Raw genomic sequence first — 26707 nt, 5'->3', positions numbered from 1 at the left:
TCCAAAAATATCACTAACATTGTCACAATATTTTGAAAAGTGAAATTGCATTATGACGATCATCATAGATCAGTGGCCCTAATAATATATTGTATGTTACATGGCATAAATCAAGATGTTCTCTGTCTTATCTTGAGCAACATCACAGGAGATCTGTGTATTATTTATTATATAATGAACATAATCATTTTAAACAGGTCCATTGCATGTCATTGTTGGATCAAAAATGTGTTAATTTTAGGATGAGGGATGCATTAAATCAATACCTCTGGAGATTCCAAAGATCTATCCTTGACCCCTCCTATTTCTCAGCTACATGCTGCCCCTTGGTGACATCATTGAAATAAAAACATCAGGTTCCACATGTAAGCTGACGACACCCAGCTCTAACTCACCACCATCTCTCTTGACCCCTCTGCTGCCTCTGTTTTGTAAGGCTGCTTGTCCGACATCCAGTGCTGGATGAGCAGAAATTTCCTCCAGTTAAACACTGGGAAGACCGAAGCCACTGTCTTCGGCCCCCACCACATCCTTCGTTCCCTAGCCACCGATTCCATCCTTCTTCCTGGTCACCGTCTCAGGCTGAACCAAACTGCTCGTAACCTTGGCGTCCTATTTGACTCTGAGCTGAGCTTCTGAACCCATATCCTCTCCATTACCAAGACTACCTACTTCCACCTCTGTACTATCGCCCGTCTCCGCCTTTGCCTCAGCCCATCTGCTGCTGAAATCCTCATCCATGCTTTTGTTACCTCCAGACTCGACTATTCCAATACTCTCCTGGCCAGCCTCCCATCTATCATCCTCCATAAACTTGAGCTCATCCAAAACTCTGCTGCCTGTATCTTAACTTGCACCATCCCGTTCACCCATCGCCCCTATGCTCACTAACCTGCATTGGCTTCCCGTTCCGTCAATACCTTGAATTTAAAATTCTCTTCCTCGTACAAATCCCTCCATGGCTTCACCCCTCCCCTTCTCTGTAACCTCCCCCAGCCCTACAACTCTCTGTGAGCTCTGCGTTCCTCCAATTCTGGCCTCTTGTGCATCCGGACTTCCTTCACCCCACCATTAACAGCTGTCTTTGGCTGTCTAGGCCCTAAGTTTTTGGATTCCCTCCCTAAACCTCTCCACCTCTCCTTTTAGACGCTCCTTCAAACCTTTTGGTCAGCTGTCCTAATGTCTCCTTCTTTGGCTTGTGTCTAATTTTTTTTGTCTGATAATGTACCTGTGAAGCGCCTTAGGACGTTTTACTATGTTAAAGGTGTTATATAAATGCAAACCGTTGTTGAATCTGTACAGCAAGTCAGTCTGCTTTTATGATGGTGGAGCACTGACATCAGAAGAAAGCACTGTGACATCATTTTATTTAATGGATATTGCTGCTGGATAACATCTTTGAATGCTTGTCCATTTAGTTTGTGAAAGGGAACAGTATTTTTTTTCGGGGGGGGGGGGTGAAGTTTTTAAAAATTGCATCTGGTTAAGGGTGTGTTTGGTGTGTTTTTCTATTGGGAGGGATTGTTTCAAAACTAAGCCTGTGGCAACTCTCACTTGTCCCCCCCCCCCCCCAACTTTTTCCAACCACAGAAAAAGTTGCCATTTCTGGAAGAGGGTGGGCAAGGAGTCTGATGCACCACCGTGGAGGTGGTGGTGGGAGGGAGCGGGGGGGGGGGGGGTGGGAGATGCTCGGGGGTGGTGGTGGGGGGGGGGAGGCGTATCTGTTCCATTCAAATCAGTTTCTTGGTGCAGCTGAACTCACCAATTGTGAGGGAAGTGAAATTGACATGTAAATCGCATAGAAGTTAAATCCACGTGCATGCGCAGTGCGCCGAAACTAGGACTTAGACGTTACACAACGAGCTGGACCGGCTCAATCTGAGGCAGGTCTTTGGTGTGTATACAACTCAACTCCCAACAAAAATCTCCTCAAAATGAGCGTTGATCACCTCTCCCAGGTAGGCAGAGCGAGCTTCGAAATCTTTTTAACAAATTTGAGATTTATAGCAGGTGACTTTTATTTTAAAAAAGAAGAGATCAGTGAAACGTTTATAGTGATTTGAAACTTGTGAAAATTTTCCATTTTTTTCCCTCCCCTTGATGGTGTTAATGACTTTTATTTTCTCCTCCAAAAAAAAGTTTTAACGTGATGTCTTTTCGATTTATGTTGTAGGTCAATACCGATTCTCGCTTAAACGGTGAGTATTTGGGGTGTAAAACCCCCCTTTTGTTGTATATATCTGTCCCCCTTCTCTTGCTGAGAGAACAAGAGGGATCAGACATGGCGTCCAGAGACTAAGTCCCGTCTACGTGCCCACAAGCCCTATTGTTCAAATGGGCCTCAAAAATGACCGCCTTGCCGCCGCCGGCGAGAGCCCAGACCACCGGGTCCCGACGCCACTGCACCCGTAGTCTTGAAATCCGGTGCCGGAAGGCCGTTGCCGGGTTCGGCGGGGCCGGGATCGCGAGCGAAAACCCGGCTTTTCGGCCGTTAGGACTTAGTCTCTGCGCCATTTTCTTTTTTTTTCCTCTCTCTCTCTCTCTCTGCCTGTCGGTGTTTCTTGTATGTTGCAAGAGCGAGGCTCCTACATGGAGCAGCAATGTGCTGGGCATTTAAATGGAGGAGCAAGGAAGGAGGGAGGTGATGGTTTTTTTAAAAAAAAAGCAAAGGGGGGAATTACAACTTTTTAAAAAAATATTTTTTTTTGCATTTCAGTTCTTCAAAAACATTTTTTTTTTAAGAGTTCTTTTTTTGGTGGTGGAGCAGAAATCCCTCCACTCACATGGCGGCAGCATCGTGAAGGTTATCTGCTTATTTTTATAGATATATTTTAAAAATGCCATATTTTATATGATTCATTTTTTAAAAAAAATATTTTTCAATTTACATGTTTCTTTAACCTTACTCCTCTTATGCCCCCCCCCCCCGAAAAAATGCCGGTGTTTGAATTTCCCGGGGTCACATTGTATCTTTTAAAAAATTTTGCTACCAGACTGATGTACTTCTAGAATGTGCAGCAGATTATATTGTTTATATGTTTTTAATTTAAAACAAAAACAGTCTGTACTGGGATAGTGATTGGCACATCCTCATACATGTGAAATGTAAGCTTTGCAAGAATTCCCAGTGCAGCTACCTGTTTCATATTTTTTAATCTCAAGTTTTTTTTGGCAAGGGCAAAAAATTGCTGTCACCTTTCCCAAAGTCAGTAGGGAACTTAGTGAAACTACAGCGGAACAGTGCCATGGGAGGTTGGCAATGTGGCATTTTTTATTAGTTTTGAGATCAATTGTATTCCATTTGAAACCTCTCTTTCCTACTCATCAGAAAGCATTGCAGTGCATGTTTGTATGAGGCTTAAAATTATTGTACTCTTGGGTGATAATGATTTAAGATATTGATCTAGTTAAAAGTTTTCATTTGAATAGATTGATTTAATTACAACTATAGATGATATAGGATAAACATGTATTATCAAAGATGGGAACTTGCATGTGACATATTGTGTTTATATAAAAATGATCCCTGTAGAATTGGGGGTTGGTGCTAACCAGCTCTCTGATAGTTACATTTTGTGTGTTGCATGTCATTCTGAATTAATGCTCACCTACTACCATGACAAGCCAAGTGTGTGTGTGTGTCCTCAGCATGAAAGGACCAAATATGCATTAAGTGTGGCCTCTTCCTTTTTTAGATTCAAATTACCCAATAGTAACTGGGTTTTGATTTTCATTGTTTTGAAGCCACCCTGTCAAATGGCAAAGCTTCTTATGCCAGGTTACAGGAGAATTGGTCAAGTGCTTCAAGGAGGAAATGAAGAGAGCAGAGAATTGAGTCTGATTGTAGGAATTGTATTTAACTTTTAAAATGAATGGAGAGCTGGAGGTGTTTGAATGCCATTAGTTTTGACTTGAGGAGGTGTAAGAAGGTTAAGAGGAGATTTGATAGAGTTGTTCAAAATCATGAACGGTTTTGATAGAGTAAATAAGGAGAAACTGTTTCCAGAGGCAGAAGGGTCGGTAACCAGAGGACACAGATTTAATGTGATAGGCAAAAGAACCAGAGGCGACATGAGGGGGTGGGTGGGTGGGGGGGAATTACGCAACGAGTTGTGATCTGGAATGCGCTGCCTGAAAGGGTGGTGGAAGCAGATTCAATAGTAACTTTCAAAAGGGAATTGGATAATTATTTGAAGGGAAAAAATTTGCAGGGTTATGGGGAAAGATCAGTGGAGTGGAACTAATTGGATAGCTCTACCAAAGAGGCACGATGAGCCGAATGACTTGTGTTGCATCATTCTAAGATGGGGAGTAATACAGTTGGAGAATATTAATGAAAATAATAAAACTTTTTTATAAAAAAACTCACTTTCAAAAAAAGCTTCAATTTGATGAAATGGATCTCATCTCATTTAATTTTGCTGATCAGTGAGGTGTTAGAAGCCCAGTGATGCATTGGATTTGACTTTTCAGATTTCATTTGTAGAGCAGGGTGTTATTAGGTTTGAGGGACTTACTCCTATGAATACAAACATCCATAATTAAAATGGATGGTTATCCCATTTCAAGGCTATTCTATTTTCTCTCCAATTTTTCTTCTCAAGACAGTGACTCATAGTGTGGTTCCATATTTCTGATTACCCGTTGGTATTTTTGTGGCCATACTTCATCTATGCTCCGAGAGGGAGAGTATTGAGTGAGACTAATCCACCACAAGGGGCATCACAGCAGAGCCCAATCCAGTCCTTTCATGTGTGTGCACAGTTCAGCAGTTGTCAGTAGATGGAGATCAGAAGCAGGAACCCTGTCTGGCTTCTTCCCTCCTTTCCCCTCAACTAATTCAGCACTGGCCCTGGACTGAACCTGGGACCATCTTGGTTTGTTCCATGCCGGGTGCTGCATTTACCACAGAGCCATCATGGCACACAAGAATTTCTGACTTTCAGCTAAAATTCTTGAAAGTGATCTGGCATTGAACAGGGTGGCTGACTAGTGGAGTGTGATGTGAATGACGACAAGGAAGAGGAGGTTGAAGGCACTTGGCCTTTCTACCGTTTTCTGTTGCTTCTAAACCTAGTATTCCTTCCTCTTAATCGTTATCCCGGAAAGCCCAACTCGCTGGCAGTAGACATGCTCAATAGATGGGAAGCATTGAGATCTGCATAGTCTTTGGAATACTTTAAGATATAATTTAAGTTTTTTTTTCCTCCCTCTGGAAGTGCTGACTCATTCTGGGATATAATGTCATGGGTGTTGGCATTTTCACTCGTGTCTGCTCTCCATGAAGGAGCATAGATTAATGTGTTGTTGGGCTTCTCTACTGATTGGGGAGTGCACAGCAAAGATTGATCTGACCGTGTATGCACACCTTCCAGCAGGAATTACTGGATAATAAGCTGTCTAATCTGGCCCCTTCCCACCCCCTCCCCACAGCCCAGGAGAACTGAGGCCAGTTATAACACTTGCAGCCATTCTGGTTGAGATCAGCTAACGCAGCAAGGACTGAAGATCCAAGCTGGGACCCACCTGGTTGGATAAAGCTCTGTTTCACACTCTGCTTTGAACTTGCCAACTGTGCTAATGAGGAAACCCTTCTATTATGAGATTTTATTCATTTTCTCCTTGAATAATCAGTGAGTTGTGCTGTATCGTGATTCCACTGATGCCAATAGCTCTCTACTATCTTGCCTCAGTGCCTGCTCTTCCCATGCGAGCCTGGGCTATTTGACCATCAAGGGACATCACAACAACGTACGATCCATGCACATGCACATTTTCCAACAAGGATTGCTGGCTGCTGTTCAGGAGTGACACATAGGGCAATTGTGCTTTACTGAGATGAGATCAGCCCACAGCAGAAGCCAGGGATCAAATCTAGGGCCTTCTTTGTGTGGCTAAGGTCACCATGTATTTACCCACTACGTGGCCTTTTTGGAGAAGAAACTTAATTTAGTAGAGTGAAGGAACTCATTTTGCGCTGATAAGTATAGTCATTTACCCAAGAGTGCTTCAGCATCTGTTGTGCATTTCACTCCCTCTTTGTTCTCTTTCTTCCCCCTGACCTGGCGAATCTGCTATTGTGCTGTCAAAACAGCTTACCTGAAAATAGAAATCTACAGAGCCATTTTCAGAAAAGGGCTACTTGAATTTAAGTGGGATGATGTCTGGAAATTTTCCATTGCATTCTTCTTTTCCATGCCTAGTGGCACATGAGGCAACCCATTTCTTCAACTACTTTTATATCCAACAGATCATGTTCTGGACTGTTTCTGTAACAAAGGGCTGTTTCTTTTTATGTGGCCAAGTAGTTATCTGATGCGAGTATCCTGCTGGATGTCAATCCAATGTTCAGAAGCCAGATTGCTGGTCTCCTGCTTGCTGGCACTATGATGGGAGGGCCACTCTCCTCCCATCAGATGCCAGTAACTCACTGGATGTCAAACCAATATTTGGAGAGCAGAACTCTCATCTCCACTCGCTGAGGATTTCCATCACATTACATGTAGCTTAAAAAAAATGTATCAGCAGTGCCAAATTTTATATTGCTTAACATCTTCAGCCAGTTCACCAGACCTCACCTTTTTTTCTTTCTCTTTCTCCCCCACCCCAAAAATCAGGTGGAACTTCTAAAATTAATGACGCTTTCTTAAATCTTGTTATAAGTTCTGTGAGGATAAGTGACAAATTCCTGATTTGGGGAATTGTCCTCAAGGTTTGAACTCTACTCCTAACTGATGGATTGGCTTGGTAGCAATCTTGGTCTAGTTTTTTTGATGTCTTGAGTATTCATGCTGTAGTTTAGGATTATTTCACTGATTGTAGTGACACTATAGCAGTGATTACGACTGTTATGTAACTGTTGATACACCAACATAATTATTGGATGGGTGTGGCACTGCACAAGGAACAATATTACCCATTCTAATAACTTATTGAAGCCTGGCCTGATTTCAAGTTTTCCTTTGCATATGCGATGCCACACAAAACCCTCAACCGTTTCTAATATGATGTTGTTGTTCCCAGTAATAATGTAGGAAGTAGATGAGCAACAAATAGTGCAACACTTTTCATAACTAAAACTGGGAGGGGGTGGACTAAAAAGCTTGGGGAAGGTCAGTGGCGTAAGTGCGTGCGAGAGAGAGCGTGGATTTCTCACCTGGCAGGCGGACAAGGGAAAAGCGAAGTAATTTGCCAAACCCATGCGAGACGTTGCAGCTTGAAGGAGAGCAACAAGGGATGGGGGAAAGGGGAGGGAAGGAAGAAAGATATTCTGATCCAGCACTCCACGTATTTGAGGGAAAACGATATAATCCTTTGGTAGCGAGAAGGGGGCTGCTAGAGTGTCGTGACAGTAGCTTTCCTGGATGGAAGAGGCTCTTTTGGAATGACATCTTCAGCTGACTTGTGCAGCTTGGAAGTTTGGGGGGGGGGGGGGGGGTTGAATTTGCATTCTTCCTGGTCGTGAATAGTAATCACTGTAAAATAGTGCAAGTGACTGACTTTTCAATAATGTCCTTTCTTATTGATGCTGAGGTTATTAGTATTGAAATGAGATCCCTGATTGCTTTCTGCAGGAGCCTCTACTAATTTCTGTTGCATGTCTTTTCATGTGTAGCCTATATTTCTGGGAACTACGTACCTCTGTTCAAAAAAAGAAATTAAACCAATGAAATCCAAAGACTGAAATAGTCCTGATTGTCAGTAAGGTTGAGATTTTTGAATACTGCATTGGCTGGTAATGAGTGAGCAATTAGCTCTTTGGAAGTATGTGGTTGCATTGGTGGTTTGCTTTGAACGTCATGAGGAAATTATTAAAATTCAGCCAGCACAGACTGGTATGGAACTAGTTTTCTTTCATTTTGTGTTGAGTGTCCACCGTTACAGACTCTTCACCTTCAGTTCCATGGTACTGCTGGGTTTATTTTACTGCGTGTGCTGAAATATTTTAAATTGTGGCCAAGTAAAAGGTTGGCATTGTGGCTTGGCTGCTATGCCCTTTTGTTTCTAGATAAATATTTGGATCTCTGTTGGGCAGACTGCTGACTATTGTTGGGGGGAGGGGGTGGTTGTTGGCTAGTAACCCTTTACAGCATGTTTGTGCTGAGTGGTTACAATCTGAAGCATCCCCCAATTTACATTGGTTTTCTGAGGTGTCTTTGTAGTTAACGTTCCGAGTTTTATGTTGTTTCCCTATCAAATGTGATGGTCTAGTTACACAAACTGCAAGCGAGAACATCAGGGAGGACACCAATGCCCTCTTCCTTTCCAATGCAGGCTGGCTAATTGGATGCGGTTCAAAATGTAACTGGTTAACTTGCCTCTTTGAATTGGTAGCTTTGGTAGTCTGCAGTTGTGATGTTGACAATGGAGAGGTCACAGTAGTACAAGTCTTTGGGGTGGTGGGGGGGGGAATGAATTATGTCTCGAGGTGGAGGTCAAAAGGCACTGTCTGGACAATGTAGAGTTGTTCTATCCTTGTATCTCTGAATTATTAGCGCTTCATCGGGCTCTGAATGGATGATTCTGCATGTTCAGTAGCTGGCTTGGTAAAGGTGGAGAGATCAGTTTCATACACTTGGCCTGAGCACTTCCCCCTCTGCCAGTGTGTCTCTTCATCTTCTGAAGATGTTAATTTATGCTGTGGTTATGATTCTACAGTGCTGGTACCCTTTTGGTGCCTTCCCCAAGTCCTCATTCTTCATGGGTAGACTTATAGACGTAATTCTGCTGTAAAGCGAACGCTGATTAGGAGTGGGAAGCTTGGCTGTTGTTTTCCCTCCTAAATCCAGGAGATGCTGATGTTCCAGGAAATGTTGATGTCTGAGACCGTTCTCCCACTGCTGACTTTAGTAAAGAGCAGAGTGTACAGGTGGCACCTGGCATCTCCCTGGTCTATGCTGCGCTGTACTGCACCATGTGGTTCGTTTATCCAGTGAATCACTAGGAAAACGTCTCAATATTTTAAGGGTAGGTTGTATTTAAGTTTTTAATTAACTTTCTCCCCAACTCACCTGATGGCACTTGACTGTTGCTGAGTTGCCATTTCCATATGCACCAGAAGCCCTCCTGTACTTTACCCAGGTAGTCAATCTTCATATTTAAGCCATCAGCTACTTGTCTCGGGCAGAATTACACAAAAGTCAAATCCAATCCTGTCCTCGCCTGACTTGCACAAGGGTGTATCTTGCAGCAGAATACACTGAACAGGGAGGAGGGATCTTGGCTTCTGCCCTCAGTGGGGAGACTGAGGCCAATTTTATTTGGCCAAATTGAGTTCACCTACCTCTGTACAGGGCAAGAATTGAACCTGGGGCCTCCAGGTCTGTGTGGCTCTCTTGGCCATTAATTCACCAAGGTAGTTGATTTATGTCTTGTCTTCCATTTCTCGGGTAAGAGGGCAGTCACGTGATCTTTTGCTAACTCCTTTCCCCTATGCCTGGTTGCTGAGTTTGTGAAGCTGATTATCCTTTTTCCTCCTCCCATCAAGAAAAAGTGCCAAGTGGAGAGCCATGAACCCATATCTTGCCTCTCTGTTGGAAAGTGCTGGTACAACAACCCATTGTCTGCCCTTGACCGTCAACTATTGGGTGGAAATCGAATGAGGCAGAATGGAGAGGTTGCACTTTATTGCTCCATTTCTGGTTTGGTCTCTGCTAGCAATACTGGCAGAGTGAAGTGTTTTTCCTTCCACCTCTCCCTCCCAATTTTCTCTCTTCACCTTCGCCCTCATTCTAAAACAATGGGTACCAGCAATGGCCGAGCTTAATCCTGTTCTGGCAATACATAAGTCCACCGCCATATGGCAATTCCTGTCAAATGTTCTGCATTTACAAGTAACTGAGGCTTTACAATTTTAACCTAAAATTTGTAGCACTGGCCTTTCATTTTAGTTATTGTTTAGTTTGTGTTGGTCTGATTTTGTACTTTACTTCAAATTACCATGGTCGAGGCTATATGGTTCTGGTCATGTGCAAAATGTTGGTTGTAGAAAGTCATTATTCTGGGTACTTGGGCTATCACCAGTCCAGGGTGATTTTAAATAATCTAGAATGCTCTTGAATGTGTACCAGCTTTACCTTCCATCTCTTTGAATAATAGTTTTGTGTTTTTCTTTAAATCCTTTCCTATATTGTCAGCAGCAAAACAGCCCAGAAGGTGAACTAGTTTCTCTTTGTTGCCTAGTAATCTCTCACTGCAAACTGTTAATGAGAAGGGCAGACCGTGCTCTGTCTTTGCAGTAATACTTATTAAAATTTTATTTCTTGGAGTGCAATGAAAGAGAGGAATGCGATAACTTTTAGTGAGATTTTGTTGTGACCGTCCCTCCTGCTTTGTTTGAATGACACCCCTGAGTGCGTGCAACAAAATGGCGCTGACCTTGATGTGACTTGCTATTACTGTTCCGTTGCTAGGATTGATTTGATCAGTGTGTACAGGAATGGTCTTTGATTTCAGGAAAAGTATATTGGGGTCTATATCTGGTATGCAAAGTACTTGCTTCATTTCCCTTTTTTCTCTTTTTTTTAAAAAAAAGCTGTGTTTTTCCCTTCCTTTCCGGTACCTCAGATAATTGTTCATTTCATACTATAGGGCAAAGTTTACTCGTGCTCCATAGCAAGAAATAGTTGTTTTGGTCTTGCTGAGCAGTAGTCCTGTCTCCATGTTCGAGCTAGATTAGTGTAAGTTGGCTGTGTGATGTTGACTGTATAGCGTGTTGGACCCAGTGGGCTTACTGAGTCCAGTGTTGACTATGGGTTTCCTCCGTTCTCCCCATACCCACCTCCAGGCACAGGGACACGGAAGGCAATTGGAGCAATCGTGCTTATTGCAAGTGACAGTGGCTGTCTTGAGAAAATAGATACAGATGAGGAAGGCCTTTAGCTCATCCATTTTGAAAACTCCCTCCAGTGCCTCCATCACACTCCCAACTGCTTCTTATGAGATCCAAGAATTTTTTAACTCCTACCCAAGCATCCAATCTGTGTGTTGAGCACTTGTGTGAAGAACTTCCTGATATCAGTTCTAAATTTGCCGTTTATTACTTTGAACCTGTATCCCCATTGTCTTACTCTTACTATTTACTTTGAAGTGGTGTTCTGGATCTGTCTTTTCTGTATTAATTGCTATCTTGCATGAGGTCATCTCCTCTCATGGTTGAAAGCCCAGGTTTCACCAGTAGTTCCTCAGACCTTTGATACGAGGGATCGGTCAAATGGCTCATCTCCGAAGCGCCTTCAGAGCTTTAATGTTTCCTTGGTGTCTGTGACCAGAACTGGACATGGAACTCTGAAGGCATGGTCTGAAGAGCATTATATAGTTTGGGCATGACTTTGTTCATTCAACATGAATACATCTTGCATATAGCACATCACATTTTAAATCTCATACTTTTTTCTGATTTTTGTTCCTTGGGAATTTCAGCTAATCAAAAAAACTTGCCAAGTAGTCATGTTGCCGTCCTGCCACTGTCACTGCACCGTCTTGGTGAGCAACACTACAGGAGATCCACTTGTTATATGCAAGATTTAATGTAGATTCACACGATGGCTCAGGCCACAAAGGTCCTCTGTTTGATCCCCAGTTTGAACTGAGTTCAGTAGGGAGGTTGGGGAGGGGAATCGGTAGCCAGCGAATCCTTCTGAAAGTGGCCCAGAAGGCGGCCAGTGTCCATGGATCCTTATGCCAGCCAAGAATTGATGCCTTCAGAAGTCAAGGAAGCATATTGGTGTGAAAAAGCATGATACAGTTATAATGTCAAGACTGGATGGATATAAATAAGTGCAATGCAGTGTTTTAGCTCAGTGTGGGGGAACCAGAGTGTCTGTGTAGTTTTTGTTAACTTGTGTAAAAATTCTGCGATTGCTTGCTTCATTGACAATCAAGTAGAAGGGGAAACCTAAATTACAGCAACCAATTGTTTTTTCTCAATACACTTGCAGACTCCCACAAGTCCAGCAAAAGCGAAGAGAAACACAAGCATAAAGAGCACAAGCACAAGGAGCACAAGTCAAAGGATCGGGAGAAATCGAAGCACAGCTCCAGCTCCAAGAATCATAGCAACAGGTAGCGTTGGTCATTTGTGCATTTTGTATGTGTTGCGAGGTGTCGCTGTGTCTGCGTGCGGATTGCAATTGAAACTTTACAGTGCGATGCATTTGGGCGAGCATGACCCGCTCAGTGGGAATGTAATAAAGGGACTAGAAATGACCACAAATTGACTGCACCTCTTGAGATGATCAGGGTGTCTCCTGGGTTGTTAATAGCTGTTCTGAAGAGCGCTAAATGAAAATGGCTGTGTTTTGGAGGCCCACCACCAGCCTTGCCATAGACAGGTGGGACTTGGTATTTTTTTAATTTCTCTTCTCTCCTCCTTTTCACTAGGGTGTGGTGTCCTGGCTGCCCTTCAATGTCTGGTCAAGAGACCAGTATTCATTTGCAAGGCCTTGGCGGTGAATGTCTGCAAGATGCCAACTGTAGAGAGCACCAGAGCCAAGCCTGATTCATGTCCTTGCTCAGTGACAATACTGGTCATCTCTGATAACTGTTGTAGAACCTTGGTGTTTTCTTATTTTCCTTCCTGCCCCATGGGCCCCTGGGGTTAATGATAATGCCTCCAGTGCCAATCTGGCTAAGATCAGCTAACTTGGCACAGAGCAGGGAGCGTCTGTCTCTTCTACAGCTCAGAGCCAGAGATTTTACCTCTCAGCCAATGGAACCGCAGGTTGTAGGATTGACCTTCCATCTTTACCATTGTGGCTCTGAGGTCAATTGGCTGGAGAGGCACACTCTGTATCTACCTACCTTGAGGGGTGGTGGTGGTGGGAGACTGGTTAGTGGCATTGATGGGCAGAGACCTGGGAGCATGTTTGACTGTTCCTCATGGTCTGGGGTGTGAAAAGAAAGGGGAAGCAAACCCGATTCAAGCATTAAAAATCTTTTTCTACCCGCCCCCTCCAGTATATGTACAATGAATATTGGGATGCTTTTCAACTGTGGAGGAAATCACATCCAGTTTTGATCCTGTTCTTAATTGACATCAACTTTCTAGCAAGGGTCAATGATAGCAATCAGGAACAGTACACTGATTTTTTTTGTTTGTCACCTCTAACCCCGAGGTACTGCAACCAATTGTATTGCATTTTATATGAACTGGCGGCAGAATTGGGCTCGGCTGTGATGCCCTCCCCAGTCAAATATGCTGATGCTTGCATGTGTGGATTTACACAAAGTATGGCCACTTTGGTGAGGTGCTGTGGAACAGTACCCAGTGGCTTGGGAAAGAAGGGATGAAAATTGACAACGAGAGGTGGGGAGGGAAGCTAGTTTTCTGATTTGTCAGGCATCTGTATAACATGCCTCATGATTATTCTTAATGAACTGTTCTGAATGCCTTTCCGGTTTGTACATTAAGCAGCATGACTTGCTGGCAAAGACTATAGGGTAGAGTTTACAATTTGATGTATCTTGCTCGAAGGGAGCGCATATTGAGTATTTGGCCATGGATGTCGGCGTGTCCTACGTGATTTCTGTCCCTTCGCTTCATTGTGTGGAAAGTCATGCAGGGCTCCAACCCTGAATTCCCTACATGAAGCTCTCACATTTTTGGAAAAAAAACCCTCTTTTATCTCCTGTGCAGGGGTAGTGGGAATACATCTTTTAATTGCCACTTTTTCCAGCGCCAAATGGCAGACCGCTGGCCCTGCAGAAAATCTTCGCAAGGAGACTTATGGTCCTAAAGTTCCAAGAATGTCGGATAATCCAGTTGCACTGAACCGTTTACAAGCGGTGCCTGGGTCCAGTAACCTCTCCTTCTGATGGTGTCCTGCAAAAAGCTGCTGCCATGGAGGAGAAGCTGAACTTAAAACTTGCCACTGGTTCTGTAAATGCCTTCCTAACGATGCCTGTAACTTGTATCTCTTGTACGCATCTACTTGAAGAAACATTTCTAGCCAATTCGAACCAGCCCTCTTGTTACCCGTGTTAGGTGTTGCACCCATTTTGTGGGCTAGAATAGAAAATTTCTGGCAATCCTGTGATGCCGTCTGAGCTGTTGGTGGCTTGGAGGTATGTCTTGGCTGCTGAACCAGTGGTGAGCTGCTACTTTATTACAAATTGCTCTCCTGTGTTCTCCTGCAAGTGCCAGCTCTTGGCAGGATATGTTCCTACAGACATGCCAGTAGTCCTCTGGTACTTCACCAAAGGGACTAATCTTCTTGTTGTAGAGTGAATGGCCACAGACTATTTATCGTGTGGGTGTTGATGCCAAGCCTAATCCTGTCCACAGCTGATTGTGACAATGTAGCAATGTTAGGGGGGGGTGGTCTTGCTGCTTTTCTCCACCCTCCTGTCATCCAGGAACCTCAAGATCTATTGTAGTACCACAACTACTGCTGTTGATGAGACGACTTAATGCAGCACAGACTGGGAATTGAACCTGGAATGCTCTTGTCTGCATGCCACAGTCCTACATGGACTCTATATTTTACCCACCATGCCATTAGGGGAAGTCTGGGCAACTTTCTTTTCAAGTATAGTAACGAGCATGTTTGTGCTACATATCTGTAGAAGGATAATTGGTGTCAGCAAGTTCCAACTTTGAAATTCCCTCTCGTCCCGTGGCCATTCTCAAGTGTTCCGTGGTCCTCGTTGGAAAGTCCCAAATGCTTGCCCCTTGAGATGGGAGCAGCAGGCACTGTCTTCGGATTATTAATGATCCCAATACCACCAATGTTCTCTTAGGAACACAGGAACGGGACTCTGCCATTCAGCCCCTCGAGCATGTTCCGCCAATGTTCTCTTGAACCTGAAGCAACTCCACTTACTACACCACTCGAGCTGTATGAGGAGGAAAAACTATGTGTCCCTTTCCTTCCCCCACTGGTTGATTAGAGAGTGTAACACTAGTATATCCAGAGCTCATTGGGTTTACTTGGCTGTGGTAGGAGGTTAATAAAGCTAATATTTATAGCTAGCTTTGTCACTATGAAGCAGTTTACAGTGATTGGCACGGAAGGCTGTGATCCATGAAGATTCAGTTGTGCCGACAGAAGAATGGAAGTCTGGCTGCAAAAACGAAGAGGAGGCAAGGAATGAACTTCAGCTCTGGAGTGCCATATTCCAGATGAGGCACTCATAGATTTTGGTGTATAGAAGTGCAGTTATTAGCAGATTATTTGGGGTGTGTTGAGAGGGTTGGGGGATGAAAGAGAAGTTCAGTTATTGAATTCCAAGTGGGCAGTGGATGCAGGACATTATGGAACCTTGCTATATGGGCAGAGTAAACCACTTTTTATACTATGGGTAAAGGCGAATTGGTTGTAAATCATGAGGTCACTGTGAAACGGGCATCTGAGGAAGCACTGAGGCATTATGGGGAATAACTGTTCCTTTCTGGAAAATGAAACGTCCCAGAATTCTTCTGAGGAAATGACTTCTTCCACAAATGGACCAAGAATTGCAAGGATTTGATTTTATTGCATTTTCCCACATTGTGACGCACTGCTCTTCACTCTCGGCTGCCTAAATTTCCTTCCCCCTTTTTCCGCCAGCCCCCCCCCCCCCCCCCCCCCCCCGAGACACTGACCCCTTACTGGGGTACAGTTGCACAGATGGTGCTTGTGCTCTGCTAATTTGTAAATGATTCATGTATGAGCTTTTCCTGAGATTTTGTGGGCTACTTGGGGATGAAGCAGAACATCGCAGTAGAGTCAGTTCCTGTTCTTGCTAATACCCATTTATATACTCCCAACCAGCATGGCTGGAATGCAAGTCAGAAGCAGGAACTCTGTCCATTTTTCCCCCCTTCCTAACCAAGCTCTGATCAGCTAGCTCAGCACAGATCCAGTGGTTGAACCTGTGATCTTGCTGGTGTGTATGGCTTAGCTACTGGCTGGCTGAATTATATGAGCTATGGGGTAGCATACTGTGGATTTGAACAGCAAGCTTCATCTTCCTGTTCTCTCATTGCACAGAGCCCTCTGAGCAAGTTGTTTGGTTGTAATTTAATGCTGTGAGACCAAGTCTGGACTGGTTGGGGAGGGGTGAGAATGTAAGTGCTTTATTAATCCTACACCGTCTGATCACCACAATCCAGATTCCCCATTTGCACATTAATTTTAAAAAAAATCATATGTGCTATTAGCTAATTTCTTCCAGTGCACTGGAGGGGGCACAGCAATTGATTATGGAAGGGGAAAACTTAGCACTGGCTCCTCTTCACTGTCCAGTGATCCCCACTGATAACTGTGTGCATGGAGCTCTGATTAGGACTAGCTCGCCTATGATGTCTCCTGAAATTGAATGGCTTGCCAACACATACCGTCCAGCCTCATGTATGGAAACATGACTACTTGGGTGAGGTATTGGAGGATGGCAGTGCCCTTTAACCTGGGTGATCAGAAGTGTTAAGAGGCTCCAACCAAGTTAACACAAAAGGAAAACACTATATTGGAGGATAATATTCTTGAGTGGCATGTGTTTGGGAGTCAGTGCCTTTAGTAGAGGAAGAGGAGTGTTCCTTGTTAATTGTGACCTCTTTATATATGGAGTGCTACTCAGATAAAAATAAAGCATGCTGTTGAGTATAGTTCAACAGAAAACACCATATGGTGTGCTGGAGTCCTTGGCTTATTCAGGAAGTGAGGCATCCCTGGTGCCTTGGGTGGAAAGGTGTTGTATCCTGTGTTATCTGAATAACAAATGTCGAAGGAAAGTCAAGTCCCCAAAGCCTTTTGTATGGCTTTACTCGGCCAGTAATGGGAATCTGCTAGTACGCCTTCTCAGGCAGCTCAATACCACATCTCTCTCAAAAGGTCATTTGGAATGAAGCATTATTCACTACAGAAGAAAGTTTGCTCACAAATGCAAATGTCACACAAGGGCTATATTGTCTTCCAACAAATTCAAATAGCATGGTTTTCTGTGTGTTTATTTGATAACTGGGTGGAAACCTTGAACTCTTCTGATCCTCCTAATAACTGTTCACTACCAAGTGCTGAAAATCAGATTGGCCAAAGGCTAAGCTGTCGTCTGGTGAAGTTGCATAAGTTCATCATACTCTTTGAATCAAATTAACCTGTAGCCAGTTTTACTGGGGAGTAACTTAAAGCTTGCTTTGAAGGGGGTGGTTGTATTTTAGGGGATCTCCTTTCCCTCCTATGAGGGTACTTACTTGGGCAGTGTGGAAATTACCAATAGTGTCATTTTTCACCCTTTCTAAAATTGGTTTGTAGTAAGTGGCATTTGGACCTTGCCTTTTCCAAATTTGGAGTAACCTTTATACGCAATAAGGGGCTAGGCCCAGTAAGCTGTAAACCCAGCCTAAACTGTTTTGTGCAGTAATTATTGAAACCTGGATACCTGTCAAAAAAAGAAATTGAGGTGAAAGATGTCTGCAGATAGTGCATTTCAAATAATTATCTTAATTTAAAAACAGCTTTATTAAATTTCTCCTGCTTTTACATCAATCTACTATATCCCTCTTCTCTCCACCCACCCAAGTCTGTAGCCAAGAATGTGGGCAGGTGAGCTGTGCTAGGCCTGTGTCAGTTTTAGTTCCACATTGGCACACTGTAGGCTGTGGTAAGATGGTGTGATTTCATCAGCAATGAGTCATGACTGTGCGTCCACCCTGAAGCCCAAAGTACAGAATTACTCTGCCTACTCTATAGCAGTGTTATGTCGGGAAAGGCTGTAGAAGGAATGTGTGTCCCTGGGGTGGGGGAAGGGCAGCAGTGGGCGTAAAGTGGGAGATCAGTGTTGAGTCTTGCCGTGCACTTCATGCAAATTGAATCCTTGGTGTGAGGGGAGAATATTGTCATGATTGTCTTGCTGTACAAGGAATGCAGTGATTCCCTCTGGTATGTACACTCTTGTGCACTTTTACATTGGAGTGCAGCATGTGGATCTTCCTGCTTCAGCTGCATCCCTTAGTTTAAATGACCTACACAGAACCCACTGCTTTGTAAGCTAATGAGAAGGTTCCAGGAATCTTGTTGGATCAAGTGCCTCTTGTTGCTCAAACTGAATGAGGAGGCAATCTCGCACACCAGCAATCTGGTCCTCGTGTTAGACAGCGGATGTCAGAACACTTGGAGATCGGCATCTTGACACAAATCTAACCCAGGGCAGAGCAAAACACAAGACCTCAACACTCCTCCCCACTCCCTGACCAGGACCAAGAAACTACAACACTGAAAACTGGCTGTTCAGCCCAACCAGTCCATGTTTGTGTTTATCCTCCACATAAACAGTAGTCCTTTGCCCACCCTGGACCCATATCCCTTCATCCCCCTTTCCACCAAGCGCCTGTCTCACCTATGATATATTGGCATGATCTTCGTTTCAGTCCCTAGCTCCAGCAGTGCATTCCACAGCCCCTCAATCCTCAGGTTTTTAAAAAAAAAATCTTCTGCTCTCTATTCTAAATTTCTTGCCTAAGTATTTGTATTTCCTCATACCAGGCAGCATCCTAGTGAATCTGTGCTGTATTGTCTCAACATCCTTCCTATAGTGTGGAGCCTAAAACTGCACACTGTAACCCCAACGGTGGTCTTACTAAGGATTTACGTACGCCGCAACTTTTAACTTCGGTGGAGGCGAAAAACAGCCAATCGAAAGAAAAATCGGGCGGGGTGTATAACTGGCAGCTGATCCAATCGCGCCTGTTTTGTGGCCCTACTCAAGCTTAAAGTTCCGCCCGTGGATTCACCATTACATTTCGACTTTTATATTCTATATCTTTTGAGCTATTGCTTTTAATGTCTAGTGAACCTGAACCCCCCCCTCCCCCCAATCCCTCTACTCTTCCACATCATCCAACCATCCCTCATTCAAAGTATAATTATCACTTTTTTTAATAAAAAAAATTACCATCTCACATTTACTGACCTTGAATTCTATCTGCCACTTTATTGCTCATTCCACTATCTTACCAATATATGCTTATCAATATCCCTTTAGTATTATACAAATTTGGGCATCATTCCATTTAGCCCTATATTCAAATCATTAATGTACACAGTGAAAAGATGCGATCCTAGAACAGAACCCTTTGGGACACCACTACCATTTGCAACCAGTGGAAAAACTGCCCCAACACCTACTCTGATTCCTTCCTTCTAACCAGTTTTTAATCCAATTTGCTACCCTTCTGCTAATTCCATACCCCTTAATCATCACTAGTCTCCAATGTAGTACCTTATCAAAAGCTTTCTCAAAGCCCATGTATACCATATCCATTGCATTTCCCTTAATCCATATATGTCATCTCCTCAAAGATCTCTTATTAGGCTTGTTGAGGACGATCTTCCTTTCTGAAATCCATTTTGGCTGCTTTTAATTATTTTCTACATCTCGATCATAGGTAATTTCATCTTCTGATTAAAAGAATCATTGAATGATACAACACAGAAGGAGGCAATTTGGCCCATCGTGACTGCCGGCTCTTGAAAGAGCTTTCCAATTAGCCCCACTCCCCTGTCCTTTCCTCATAGTCCTGCAGATTTTTCCCCTTCAATTATTTATTCAGTTCCCTTTTTGAAAATTATTATTGAATCTGCTTCCACTGCCCTTTCAGGCAGTGCATTCCAGATCATAACTGGAATCATAACAGCTACATAAAAATTTTTTTCCTCATGTCGCCTCTGGTTCTTTTGCCAATTACCTTAAATCTGTCCTCCTGGTTACTGTCCAGGAGGATAGATCTCCTTAATTACTCTATCAAAACCCTTCATCATTTTGAACACCTCCATCAAGTCTCCTCTTAACCTTCTCTGTTCTAAGGAGAACAATCCCAACTTCTCCAGTCTCTCCACGTAACTGAAGTCTTTCATCCCTGGTACCATTCTAATAAATCTCCTCTGCACCTTCTCTATGGCCTTGACATCATTCCTAAAGTGTGGTGCACAGAATAGGCCACAATACTACAGCTGGGGCCTAACCAGTGTTTTATAAAGGTTAGCATAACTTCCTTGCATTTGTACTCGATGCCTCTATTTATAAAGCCATGAATCCCGTATGTCTTTCAACAGCTTTCTTGACTTGTCCTGCCATCTTCAAAGGCTTGTGTACTTACACCCCAGGCCTCTCTGTTCTGGCACCCCCTTTAAAATTGTACCATTTAGTTTATATTGCCTCTCTTCATTCTTCTTACCAAAATGAATCACTTTACACTTCTCTGCGTTAAATTTCATCTGCCACGTGTCTGCTCATTTCACCAGTCTGACTGTCCTTCTGAAGTTTGTTACTATCCATGTTTACTACATGTCTGAGTTTTGTGTCATCTGCAAAATTTGAAGTTATATCCTCTATGCCCAAGTCCAGGTCATCAATATATATCAAAAAGAGCTCCCAACAGCTACACCTCCAGACTGAAAAACAACCGTTCACCACTACTCTCTGCTTTCTGTCCCTTAGCCAATTTTGTATCCATGCAGCCATTGCCCCTTTAATCCCACGGGCTTCAATTTTGCTGACCAGTCTATTAGGTGGTACTTTATCAAATGCCTTTTGAAAGTCCATATACACAACATCACCGTACTACCCTCCTCAAGCCTCTCTGTTACTTCATGAAAGAACTCAATCAAGTTAGTCAAACACAATTTGCCTTTAACAAATCAGTGTTGGCTTTCATTTATTAGCCCATATTTTTCCAAGTGCCAGTTAATTTTGACCCAGTTTATTGTCTCTAAAAGTTTCCCCACCACCGACTTTAGGCTGACTGGCCTGTCGTTGCCAGGTTTATCCCTCTCTCCTTTTTTGAACAGGGGTGTAACATTTGCAATCCTCCAGTCCTCTAGCACCACTCCCCATATCTAAGGAGGATTGAACGATTGTGGTCAGAGCCTCCGCTATCTCCACCTACAGATATTAAACTAATTGGCCTGCAATTACCCAGGGTAGTTCTGTCTCCCTTTTTTAAAATTGGGTATTACATTGACCACTCTCCAGCACACCTCTGCTCTTAATAGAGCACTGATGTATATTTCTGGGGCCTCTGCTATTTCTTCCTGCATTTCAGGATTCTTCAATGTGTCCCATCAGTTCCTGTAACTTTGTCCTCCTTTAGCTTTACTATCTAACTTCTTTAACACTGTCCTTTTTTATTTGTTATTCCATTTATCCTATACTAACTCCCCATCCTCACCTCTTGGGGTCCCACTTCACATTTAACAATTCTCTTTTTAAGGATATTTTTAGAATTTTTTTTGAGATTCACTTCTCGTGTTCACTTCTTTCTTTGTCCCTCTCTTAACCTCTTTCCTTATTTTCTTGGATTTCCCCCCTACGTTTTGTCATATCTATAGGCCCCACATGCCCTCTTCAATTTTAATTTGTTTCTAACCTCTTTATCTATCCATGGAATCTTGAAACTTGAAGTAGTCTTTTTAAACAGTATATATTCTGCAATCTTTTTTTTGAAAAAAAAATTCCATCTTGTTGAAGCTTTACTGTGCTGGCTTTGATTTTCAGATGTCTTTGCAGTGCAGCACTGTTCTTCAGGTGCTAAGGGCACAGTGGGGAACTCGGGTACTGTCAGCTAACCTGATTTTCACTCGTATCTCATAGAATCATAAAAATTTATGGCACAGAAGGAGGCCATTCAGCCCATCGGCCTGTGCCAGCTGAAAGAGCTATCCAGCCTAGTCCCATTTTCCAGCTCTTGGTCCGTAGCCCTGTTGGTTACAGCACATATCCAAGTACTTTTTAAATGTGATGAGGGTTTCTGCCTCCACCACCTTTTCAGGCAGTGAGTTCCAGACCCCCACCACCCTCTGGGTGGGGGACTTCAATGTCCATCACCAAGAGTGGCTCGGTAGCACCACTACTGACCGAGATGGCCGAGTCCTGAAGGACATAGGTGCCAGACTGGGCCTGCAGAAGGTGGTGAGCGAACCAACACGAGCGAAAAACTTACTTGACCTCGTCCTCACCAACCTCCCTGTCGCAGATGCATCTGTCCATGACAGTATTGGTAGGAGTGACCGCAGCACAGTCCTCGTGGAGACAAAGTCCCGTCTTCGTACTGAGGACACCATTCAACGTGTTGTGTGGCACTACCACCGTGCTAAATGGGATAGATTCAGAACAGATCTAGCAGCTCAAAACTGGGAATCCATGAGGCGCTGTGGGCCATCAGCAGCAGCAGCAGCATTGTATTCCAGCACAATCTGTAACCTCATGGCCCGGCATATTCCTTACTCTACCATTACTAACAAGCCAGGGGATCAACCCTGGTTCAATGAGGAGTGTAGAAGAGCATGCCAGGAGCAGCATCAGGCATACCTAAAAATGAGGTGCCAACCTGGTGAAGCTACAACTCAGGACTACATGCATGCTAAACAGCGGAAGCAACGTGCTATAGACAGAGCTAAGCGATTCCACAACCAACGGATCAGATCAAAGCTCTGCAGTCCTGCCACACCCAGTCGTGAATGGTGATGGACAATTAAACAACTAGCTGGAGGAGGAGGCTCTGTAAACATTCCCATCCTCAATGATGGCGGAGCCCAGCACATGAGTGCAAAAGACAAGGCTGAAGCGTTTGCAACCATCTTCAGCCAGAAGTGCCGAGTGGATGATCCATCTTGGCCTCCTCCCGATATCCCCACCATTACAGAAGCCAGTCTTCAGCCAATTTGATTCACTCCACGTGATATCAAGAAACGGCTGAGTGCACTGGATACGGCAAAGGCTTTGGGCCCCGACAACATCCCAGCTGTAGTGCTGAAGACTTGTGCTCCAGAACTAGCTGCGTCTTTAGCCAAGCTGTTGCAGTACAGCTACAACACTGGCATCTACCCGACAATGTGGAAAATTGCCCAGGTATGTCCTGTCCACAAAAAGCAGGACAAATCCAATCCGGCCAATTACCGCCCCATCAGTCTACTCTCAATCATCAGCAAAGTATTGGAAGGTGTCGTCGACAGTGCTATCAAGCGGCACTTACTCACCAATAACCTGCTCACTGATGCTCAGTTTGGGTTCCACCAGGACCACTCGGTGCCAGACCTCATTACAGCCCTGGTCCAAACATGGACAAAAGAGCTGAATTCCAGAGGTGAGGTGAGAGTGACTGCCCTTGACATCAAGGCAGCATTTGACTGAGTGTTGGCACCAAGGCGCCCTAGTAAAATTGAAGTCAATGGGAATCAGGGGGAAAACTCTCCAGTGGCTGGAGTCATACCTAGCACAAAGGAAAATGGTAGTGGTTGTTGGAGGCCAATCATCTCAGCCCCAGGGCATTGCTGCAGGAGTTCCTCAGGGCAGTGTCCGAGACCCAACCATCATGAGGTCAGAAATGGGGATGTTCGCTGATGATTGCACAGTGTTCAGTTCCATTCATAACCCCTCTGATAATGAAGCAGTCTGAGCCCGCATGCAGCAAGACCTGGACAACATCCAGGCTTGGGCTGATAAGTGGCAAGTAACATTCGCGCCAGGCAATGACCATCCAAAAAGAGGGTCTAACCACCTCCACTTGACATTCCACGGCATTACCATTGCCAAATCCTCCACCATCAACATCCTGGGAGTCACCATTGACCACAAACATAACTGGACCAGCCATATAAATACTATGGCTACAAGAGCAGGTCAGAGGCTGGGTATTCTGCAGCGAGTGACTCACCTCCTGACTCCCCAAAGCCTTTCCGCCATCTACATGGCACAAGTCAGGAATGTGATGGAATACTCTCCATTTGCTTGGATGAGTGCAGCTCCCACAACACTCAAGAAGCTCGACACCATCCAGGACAAAGCAGCCCGCTTGATTGGCACCCCATCCACCACCCTAAACATTCACTCCCTTCACCACCGGCACACTGTGGCTGCAGTGTGTACCATCCACAGGATGCACTGCAGCAACTCGCCAAGGCTTCTTCGACAGCACCTCCCAAGCCCGCGACCTCTACCACCTAGAAGGACAAGAGCAGCAGGCACATGGGAACAACACCACCTGCATGTTCCCCTCCAAGTCACACACCATCCCGACTTGGAAATATATCGCCATTCCTTCATCGTCGCTGGGTCAAAATCCTGGAACTCCCTTCCTAACAGCGCTGTGGGAGAACCTTCACCACACGGACTGCAGCGGTTTAAGATGGCGGCTCACCACCACCTTCTCGAGGGCAATTAGGGATGGGCAATAAATGCTGGCCTCGCCAGCGACGCCCACATCCCATGAACGAATAATAAAAAAAAATTCTCCTCCGCTCCCCTCTAATCCTTCTATCAATTACTTTAAATCAATGCCCCCTAGTTATTGACCTCTCAGCTAAGAGAAATAGGTCCTTCCTATCCACTCTGTCTCGGCCTCCTCGTAGTTTTATACATCTCAATTAAATCTCCGCTCAGCCGCCTCTGTTCCAAACAAAACAACCCCAGCCTATCCAATTTTTCCTCATAGCTAAAGTTCTCCAGTCCTGGCAACATCCTCATAAATCTCCTCTGTACCTTCTTTAGTGCAATCATATATGTCCTGTAATGTGACCAGAACTGTATGCAGTACTCAAGCTCTAGCCTAACTAGTGTTTTATATCGTTCTAGCATAACCCCTCTGCTCTTATATTCTATGCCTTGGCTTAAAAAAAGGAAAGTATCCTGTATCCCGCCTTATCTACCTGTCCTGCTACCTTCAGGGATCTGTGGACATGCACTTTAAGGTCCCTCTGTTCCTCGACATTTCTCAGTATCCCATTTATTGTGTATTCCCTTGCCATGTTTGCCGTCCCCAAATGCATTACCTCACACTTCCCCAGATTGAATTCCATTTGCCACTTTACTGCCCACCTGACCAGTCCATTGATATCTTCCTGCAGTCTATAGCTTTCTTCCTCACTATCAACCGCACAGCCGATTTTTATATCATCTGCAAACTTCTTAATCATGCCCTCTACATTTACGTCTAAATCATTGATATATACCACAAAAAGCAAGGGACCGAGTACTGAACCCCGCTGGAAACAGCCTTCCAGTCACAAAAACACCCATCGACTATTACCCTTTGCTTCCTGCCACTGAGCCAATTTTGGATCCAACTTATCATTTTCCCTTGGATCCCATGGGCTTTTACCTTTTTGACCAGTCTACCACGTGGGACCTTGTCAAAAGCCTTGCTAAAATCCATGTAGGCCCTCCTTGTTACCTCCTCAAAAAATTCAATAAAGTTCGTCAGACACGACCTTCCCGTAACAAATTCATGCTGACTGTCCTTGATTAATCTGTGCCTTTCTAAATAACGATTAATACTGACCTTCACAATTTTTTCCAATAATTTGCCCATCTCCTTGCCTCCCCACCACCAGAATGTTAAATGTGGTCCCATTTCTCCTGCCTACTCTCTTTTCCAAATCATTGATGCTCATCCACTCTCTTAGCTGGATAGTAATTGGTACTGTACTGCCATGCAGTTTCCTTTTCCTGCGTGCAAAGAACCATGCATTGACCCTCTCATGACTGGTTCATGGGGGAGGGCCCCTAGCAGGGCCATAGAAATCCAAAGTGATAAGAATATTCAGGCTTCAGGTCAAATCGTTGAAAGGATATGAAATATCAAATGGTGTAGATAAGGTAAACCTAGTTTCCTACTGGACAGTAGGACCAGAGGACATGAGTGGCAATTAGTAAAATATTAAAATTAAAAAGGATATTCTGATTCTTCAGAGTGATAAATGTTTGGAACAATTTGCTGGGCAGGGTACTGGAGGCAAGCACCTTACGGTTGTACAGAATACATGTGCCAGATGGGAGAGTTAAGATACCAGAGGTACCAGTTTTGATCAGCTGAATGGCCATTTCTCATTGCTGTCTTTTCAAGATTTCTGGATCTAACCAGTGGTTTTTCAGGATGTAGGTTTGTTGGGCAGTCAGCAGCAGTCTGTGAAGACAGTAATGTGGATTCTGGGAGGATGGTGGCATGTCAATGAGGCAGTGTCTTTGTAACTTGTTGGACTATTGGCAACAGGCTGACCAAACTGGCAACAAGAAGTAGTCTGCCAGCGAGGCCAAAATTTTAACTGTACCTGTAAAATGAGACTAACAACAGCCAGCCCGAGGCACTCCAAACTGGGTCCTGTGCTCAAAAGCTGCGTCCAGCTCTCTCTGGGCACAATGAACGTGGCGATCTGCCCGATTTAGACATTCTGCGCAGCGATGTTGCATTAAACCCCTCTTGACTGGTTCAGGAGGAAACCATGCTGTGGAGAATATGCTAAAACCATTTTTATTTTGCACTGTAGTCCATTATGCAAGCAGCTTGGAACTTTTGCTACCATTGTCTTCTGAAGGGAAATGCATGAAATAATTTCAAGCATAAATGTTGGTTTAATTTAGGTTTAAGCTCCTATAAATTTGAAGTACTAGGCACTGAAGGCAGTGACCTATGTGAAGCCTTCAGCATCGCTGCGATGGGCATTATGCATCATTATGAAAGGGGCTTTCAGTGATTTTGATTTAGCTTTTTAATAAAGTCAATGATTTTGAGTAAGAGGAGGACCTTGTGGGGTTGATGAAGGACCCTACCATTTGAAGTGAAACCTTTTTTTAAATAGGTGGAAAATACCCCTTCTTAAAAAAAAAATCTTCTCCCTTCCCATTCTCCTCTCCCTTCTGCCCGCCCCCCCCCCCCCACCCACCCCGTATTGTGTAACGGTGGGAAGTGAAACTAACACACAATTCTTGTGTCATTTGAAACAATTGGGAGATTTTA

General features: G+C 44.1%; 1 protein-coding gene across 2 annotated transcripts in view; it reads left to right on the top strand.

Annotated features, from left to right (window-relative positions):
- Positions 1 to 1865: 1865 nt before the first annotated feature.
- The window catches only part of LOC137335162 (DNA topoisomerase 1-like), a 70962-nt gene continuing 46120 nt past the window's right edge, over positions 1866 to 26707 (top strand). For both annotated transcript variants that reach the window (XM_068000319.1, XM_068000318.1), the window contains exons 1-3: positions 1866 to 1958; positions 2174 to 2198; positions 11940 to 12063. In XM_068000319.1, the coding sequence (XP_067856420.1) occupies positions 1935 to 1958; positions 2174 to 2198; positions 11940 to 12063 (173 nt within the window). In that variant the 5' untranslated portion in view covers positions 1866 to 1934. The remainder of the gene's footprint in view (positions 1959 to 2173; positions 2199 to 11939; positions 12064 to 26707) is intronic.

The sequence above is a fragment of the Heptranchias perlo genome, chromosome 19, assembly GCF_035084215.1.
Source record: "Heptranchias perlo isolate sHepPer1 chromosome 19, sHepPer1.hap1, whole genome shotgun sequence".
Taxonomy (NCBI): Eukaryota; Metazoa; Chordata; class Chondrichthyes; order Hexanchiformes; family Hexanchidae; genus Heptranchias; species Heptranchias perlo.
The sequence above is the reverse complement of the archived record's forward strand: the minus strand, read 5'-3'. Positions and strand labels throughout refer to the sequence as shown.